This window comes from Nannospalax galili, unplaced genomic scaffold, assembly GCF_000622305.1.
Source record: "Nannospalax galili isolate Female #2095 unplaced genomic scaffold, S.galili_v1.0 scaffold432, whole genome shotgun sequence".
Taxonomy (NCBI): Eukaryota; Metazoa; Chordata; class Mammalia; order Rodentia; family Spalacidae; genus Nannospalax; species Nannospalax galili.
The window spans coordinates 1,108,586-1,114,829 of NW_008331138.1; the positions used below are offsets into that span (position 1 = coordinate 1,108,586).

Consider the following 6,244-nt stretch of genomic DNA (forward strand, 5'->3'; position numbering starts at 1 on the left):
GCAGAGGACCTGGGTTCAATTCCCAGCACCCACATAGCAGCTATGAACTGTCCTTAACTCCAGTTCCAGGGGAATCCAAAGCCCTCTTCTGACCTCCGCGGCATCGCACAACACGGGTGCACTCACATACATGCAGGCAATACACTCATACACACAAAATTAAAATAATAAACAAAATCTTTTAAAAATGTTTTATTACATTTATCTATTCATTGTGTTTGTATATGTGTGTCTCTGTGTGTATATCTGTGTCTGTGTGTGTGCACGCATGTGCATGCCACAGCCCATGTGTGCAGGTCTGAAGGCAACTTGTTAGAGTTGATTCTTTCCCTCCACCATGTGGGTCAAGTGGATCACACTCAAGTTATAAGGCTTGGCAGCAAGTGCCTTAACCCATCATGTTCTTGGCCCCAAGATTGTTTATTTGGGAGACTGTGTGTGGTTACTGTGATGCCTACATGTGTGCATATGACTCTGGGGACATCTGGGTATGGCTTCCAGGTGACCGTCCTTTGTACTAAGGCTGCATGATGCTGCCTGTGCCCAACCCTCTCATGCACACTGTTCAATGTGGTGGGTCTGGGACAGAGGGTCTTTTTAAAATTTTTTTAAATTTTTATGTGTGTGTATTGCCTGCATGTAGGTAAGTGCACCTGTGCCGTGCAATGCCCGTGGAGGACAGAAGAGGCTGTCGGATCCCCCGGAACTGTAATTACAGACAGTTGTTAGCTGCCATGTGGGTGCTGGGATTCAAACCCAGGTCTTCTGCAAGAACAGCCAGTGTTCTTAACTGCTGAGCCATCTCTCCAGCCCTGGGTCTTTTGTTTTTATCATGTGCATGTTTATATGTATTTGCATGTATCCACTTGAACTCAGAGCTTACCATGCAGCTAGCCTAGGTGCAGTTTGCTCCAGGTTATCTCCTATTTCCGCCTTCCAAGTGCTGAGACTACCGACAGGTAGCCACACTCACGCAGCATTTATGTGCGAATCCATACTCCGTTATCATCCTGCATGGCAAGTGCTTTACCCACTGGGCCATCTTTCCAACTCCAATATAGGGGCTGTAAGGCTGTCCTGTGAAATGGTGTGTGGATGTACCCCAGGTTCTGAACTAATGCCTGTCTCTGTCATCACATTGTGCTGTGACCAGGTGTGTTGACAGCATGACCATCTGAGTGTGGCCTCTGTGTGACTTTTCCCCAAAGTCTCACTGCTCCCCATCTATATAGCTGCAGCAAGTTGAGAGCCTGCAGCCACTACATGCACAGCTGTTGTCTGGTGTTCCGATCTGAAGTTTGTGCTGCTTTAGCGAGCCAGTATTTTTACTTCAAAGTTTATGTGGATGAATCTGAGGCTGTGAAGCTGCTGGATGGCACTGTATGTGTGTCCATGCTTGCAGGGTCTGATGACTATATGGCACAAGGGCCTCGTGGTTAGTCACTGTTCAAGTGTGGCCATATCTAAGTTAGTGCAGCAGTGTCTGGGGGCTGTTTGGCTGTATTGGAGTCATCTACATGTGGCAATGTATGTGTGCTGTGTTACTCTAACTCTGGAACACCAACGCTAGTGTCTGCTGCTGACTCATGGCTGGGGCTTGTTTTAGGATGTACAGGGGCTGTAGGGGCTGTGCTGCAGACTCATGGGAGGCACTTTCAGGATGTGGTGCACACCATGGTCTGTGGAGAAGGAGTGTCTATGCATGAGTTCAGCCAGCTGTGTGTGTGTCTGTGCTGTGGCCCAAATGTATTTCTATGCTGCTGTGTCATGAGCATGTGAGTGCAGTGCACCTTCCGTGGTGGGCTGTGTTTGAGGTTCTGGGGTTCACGTGAAGTGTGCCTTCCTGCTGTGCCCATGTCCAGTTCTAGCTCCCAGGCAGTGCCTGGCATACAGTCGGTGCCCACCTGGTCTGGGAGGCTGGGGCAGGAGGCCATGTAGTCCTCAAGGTCCTCCCTGCAGCTGCCATCCCGATCCTCAATCACCAGGTCTATGGGCATCTTCCCCTTGAGGCAGGTGATGTAGCGGTGACAGAAGTTGTCGCACAGGTCGTGGACCTGGGGGGGCAGCGGGGTACTGGGGGGGCACCCAGGGGAGCCAAGGCTTGGGTGCATGGGGTGGGGCAGCTTTCTGCTTCCACTCCGGTGGGGAGTGGGGAGGGAGAGAGATGAGAGGGGATGGGAGTAGGGCAGGGGTAAGGGAGAAGCCCTCACCTTCTCCAGCTCCAGCAGGTGGAACCGGAGTACCTGGATGGCCTGGACCATCTGCAAACAGGGAGGAGGGAGAAAGGAAAGAAACTAGGTGTGGTGGTGCATGCCTGGAATCCCAGCACTGGAGTCCTAAGGCAGGAGGATCACCCAAGTTTGACGCCAACCTGAGCTACATAATGAATTCCAGGACAGCCCTGGCCACAGGGTAAGACATTGTTTAAAAAAAAAAAAAAAAAAAAAAAAAAGATGGTGGAGAAACATTCTTAAAATAGAATGGCAAAGATGGTGACAGGGACAGAGCCCAGAGAGCAGCTAGGCTGACAGAAAACAGCCGGACATGGTGAATCAGCATTAGAGAAAGAGGAGTTAGAAAAAGAACTGAGTAGTGACTGGGTCCATCACAAGGGGAGATGAGAGGTGCTGTGCAATGCACAGCCTGTACCCTAGACCTGCCTGGCCTCTGCTCTGGTTCCTGCATCCACCTATGAACTACATTTCCCAGAGCCCATTGCCAAAGGGTGTGGCAAATAGTAAAATGCTAGGGTACAAAGAAAGGAGAAAACCAGTCTCTCTCTCTCTCTCTCTCTCTCTCTCTCTCTCTCCTTTGCATTTTACAGATGAGGAATGGGGAGGTGGCACTACCCTCCCTGTCTCCCAGGCCCATGGAGCTGAGATTTGAACTTAGGCCACTGACTCCCATTCTCAAACTCCAGGCTCTGCGATGTCACAAATAGGCCACGATTTTGTGGTTTGAGAATGTGGACTGACTGTTTCCTCTCTGAACCCCTCAGCCAACCCCAGGGACATGGTGGGGCAGGACAAGAGCTGCCTGCAGAGGGGACATGGGGAGGGCCTAATCTCACCAAGTTGTCCAGCTCCGGGTTGGAGGAGAAGAGCGGCCTCTCTGAGCGGATCTGGGAGGGAGAAGAGAGGCCAGGCAAGGCGATTCTGCCATCCGCCCGCCCTTCCTACTGCCTCCCCTGGTGCCCCAGGCAGGGCTGCCCACCTGCTTGGCAAAGGCCGCAATATCTTCGTTGAAGGAATCAGAGGAACAGACATCACCCCCAGGGGGTGAGCCCAGCCCAGCCGAGGCTCCATCACGGGGTGAGCATGTAGCCAGCTCACACTTCTCAAAGACCAGAGCCAACAGTGGGAAGAGGGGGTGTCTGGGGGGACAAGAAAGCAGGCAAACATGAGGGGAGGTGTGGGGTGACTGGCAGGAGACAGGGGATCCAGACACAGGGAGACAAACAGACACAGGGCATGCGTTGAGGGGCCTGCCCTGTCCCCAGACACTCACCCGTAGATCTCATCCTTCTCTCTCTTCAGGCCGTCACTGTCCAAGCCTGAGAGCTGGGGTGGCCGGGGCGGGCCGTAGGGCCCGGAGGCTCGGGGTGCTGGGGGTACTGCCTCTGAGAAGCCGGCCAGGGCTGATGTTGGCTCTGTGATGCCTGGGTAGTGACGCAGATCATCGTACTGGGGGAAGAGATGAGCCCCAGAGAGGCCAGTGTCAGCAGAGCTTAGCCTCCCTAGCCTGGGCCCCACAAGATGCATCATCTGTCTCCAAGGATCCCAGCCTCTGTTTCCTCAAACTCCCAGTGTCCCATGGAACTGTCTAGCTGCTGAGGAATGACAAATATCCTATCATGTGTGGACAGGAGGACCTAAAGGAAGACAGACCCAGGTCAGGGGATGTCTAGGGAGGAGCTGGATGGCTGGTAGCCAAAGGAGAGATGAGGACAGAGAGGTGAGAAGCAGAGAGAAGAGAAGACAGAAGGAGGAAGAGCTTGGAGGAGGAGGACAGGGTCTCACAGGGGGCAGAAAGCAGAGAATTCACAGAATTCACCCACATGTATGCAGCCTCTTCCTGCTCTCTTCACAAACGTGTCAATACACTCTACTTTTGTGGTACTGGGTTCCAAGTCTGTGTGTATCCTAGGCAAGGACTCTACTACTGAGCCATGGGGGGAGCCTAAGCAAGTGCTTTACCACTGAGCCATGCATCCAGCCCTTCAGTGGGGGATTCTAGGCAATTGCTCTACTACTGAGTCATATCTCTGGATCCTCGCTGGTGATTCTAGGCAAATGTTTTCCCTGTTTGTTTTTGAGATGGAATCTCACTCTGCAGGTCAGGTTGGCATGGAACTCATTATGTAGCCCAGGCTGGCCTGGAACTCATGACAATCCTTTTGCTTCGGCCTCAAGAGTGTTGAGATTACAGGTGTGAGCCCCTACCCAGCTAACCACACACCTTTGGATGTTTTAACAACTTTTCTCATTCATCTTGTGAATCTACCATACCCACTCAGTAGAGCATATAGCATTGTGACTTACATCCAGCCTTAGAGTACCTCAATCCAGGAGAGAGAGAGAGAGAGAAAGAGAGAGAGAGAGAGAGAGAGAGAGAGAGAGAGAGAGAGAGAGAGAGAGAGAGCCAGACAGGAAATGAATGAGGCATTTAACACATCATCTGACAACATTCAATAAACATGTGTTGGGGGAAGGGTAACCCCATTCTACTGTGCAGACAGTCCCAAAGAGAAACAAGAACTTGGGGGTAAGGTTTCTGGGTCCCCTTGTCACAGAATCATGCACAGGACAGCAGGAGGGACCTTTCTATCACCAGGTCAAAGACTGCCTTTAGCAACAGGGAGACTGAGCTTCCAAGAGGCAAAGGGCTCACAGGGATGAGGTCGAGGGCCCTGTACCAACCTGGGTGTACTGGGCCACTGAGTCCACCCAGGGATCTGTGTGTCTGTCCCTTTCTTTTCTTCCTCTTGTAACTTCTCCAGTACCCTGAAGTTGAATTCACCTGCAGCTCATCACACACCCAGCAAATGGGGTCTCTGCCTCTTTTGAGGTCCCTGTCCCCAACCCTCTTAAGTGGGTGTACTCAGGGGTCCAGAAAGAAGACAGAGTCGGTTGTGAGATGTTTCTCTCTTGCTGTCCCACTCCTAACCCCAGGGTGGGTCTGAACAACAGAAGCTGGAAGAAGGGCTTGGGGAGGGGAGAAGGGAAGAGGATGGGGTGGAGAGGGAGTAGGGGTAGGGATGGGGGAGAGCAGAGGGCAGAGGGGGGGCACAGTGAGGGAAGAGTGGGAGGGACAGAGGGATAGAGGGAGGGACAGTGAGGAGCAGAGGGGACTCTGAGGGGGCAAAAAGGGATATTTAGGGTCCGAGAGGGGCAGTGAGGGGCATCTGGGAGAGGCTCGGAGGCAGGACGGGCGCGGCCACCTACCCTCCGGGCCATGGGCCGGCGCCGCGCGTCCTGGGCTCGGGCGGTCACGGCCGGGGGCTCATCGCGGCGGGAGGTCCCCGAGGTCCCCGAGGCCCCGCCGGGTGCCGGGTTCTCCGAGTGGCCGAGACCAGCCGATCACGGCCGAGGGCGGCGGCGGCTCCTCTGCTAGCGCCGGGCCGGGCCTGTGTCACATCCGGAAGTTCACGCGGAGACGCTTAACCCACTGTCCGCCGGAGCGGGAGCCTCCCCGCGGCACGGGCCTCCTCCCGCCTGTCCCCTCCCTCCCTCCCTCCTCTTGGGCGTCCCCTCCCGTCCTGTCCCTCCCCTCTCCTCGGAATCCCCTCCTCTCCCTTCTCCCTCTCCTTCCCTCCGGCCTCCCCTCCTGCCCCCTGTCCCGTCCCCTCCCTGTCCCCTCCTCCTGGTCTCTTCTTGAGCTCCAAGCCTCCCCCCACCCTCCCTGTGGCCTTTGTATTTCAGGATCTCAGGGTCCTGGGTCTGAGCTTCCCTGGCCCCCACCCTCCCTCTGTCCTCTCCTATCTCCCTGCCTGTTCTCCCTGGGTCTCCAGCTAGCTTTCTGCCCCCTCTTTCTCTCCTGTCATCCTTGTGTTTCTTGTCTGTCTGCCTGCCTGTCTGTCTGTCTGTCTGTGAGACAGATCAGCGAGCGCATGAGGCAGGAAAGAACCAAAGTCCTGTTTTAGTTTAGTTTTTCTTCTTGCCCTGGCTCTGTCCCCTGCCTCTCTGGGCCTGTATCTGGAGAGAGGAGAGAGAGAGAGAGAGAGAGAGAGAGAGAGAGAGAGAGA

At 54.3% G+C, this 6,244-nt stretch overlaps 1 protein-coding gene across 9 annotated transcripts in view; it reads right to left on the bottom strand.

Moving 5' to 3' along the window:
* Meis3 (Meis homeobox 3) overlaps positions 1 to 5,716 on the bottom strand; it is a 16,031-nt gene extending 10,315 nt beyond the window's left edge. For 4 of the 9 annotated variants that reach the window (XR_003847643.1, XR_003847644.1, XM_029558207.1 and 1 more), the window contains exons 1-7: positions 5,445 to 5,716; positions 4,920 to 5,003; positions 3,508 to 3,683; positions 3,214 to 3,373; positions 3,071 to 3,121; positions 2,211 to 2,261; positions 1,905 to 2,054 (exon numbers count right to left, since the gene is read on the bottom strand). Coding sequence is in view for 7 of the 9 variants with exons in the window: in XM_029558207.1 (XP_029414067.1) it covers positions 1,905 to 2,054; positions 2,211 to 2,261; positions 3,071 to 3,121; positions 3,214 to 3,373; positions 3,508 to 3,683; positions 4,920 to 5,003; positions 5,445 to 5,456 (684 nt within the window). In the remaining 2 variants the exon portion in view is untranslated. Of the gene's footprint in view, positions 1 to 1,904; positions 2,262 to 3,070; positions 3,122 to 3,213; positions 3,374 to 3,507; positions 3,684 to 4,919; positions 5,004 to 5,444 lie in introns of all 9 variants that reach the window. The other 5 variants (XM_008822137.3, XM_008822135.3, XM_029558213.1 and 2 more) reach the window with 4 other exon arrangements.
* Between the last annotated feature and the right edge of the window lie 528 nt (positions 5,717 to 6,244).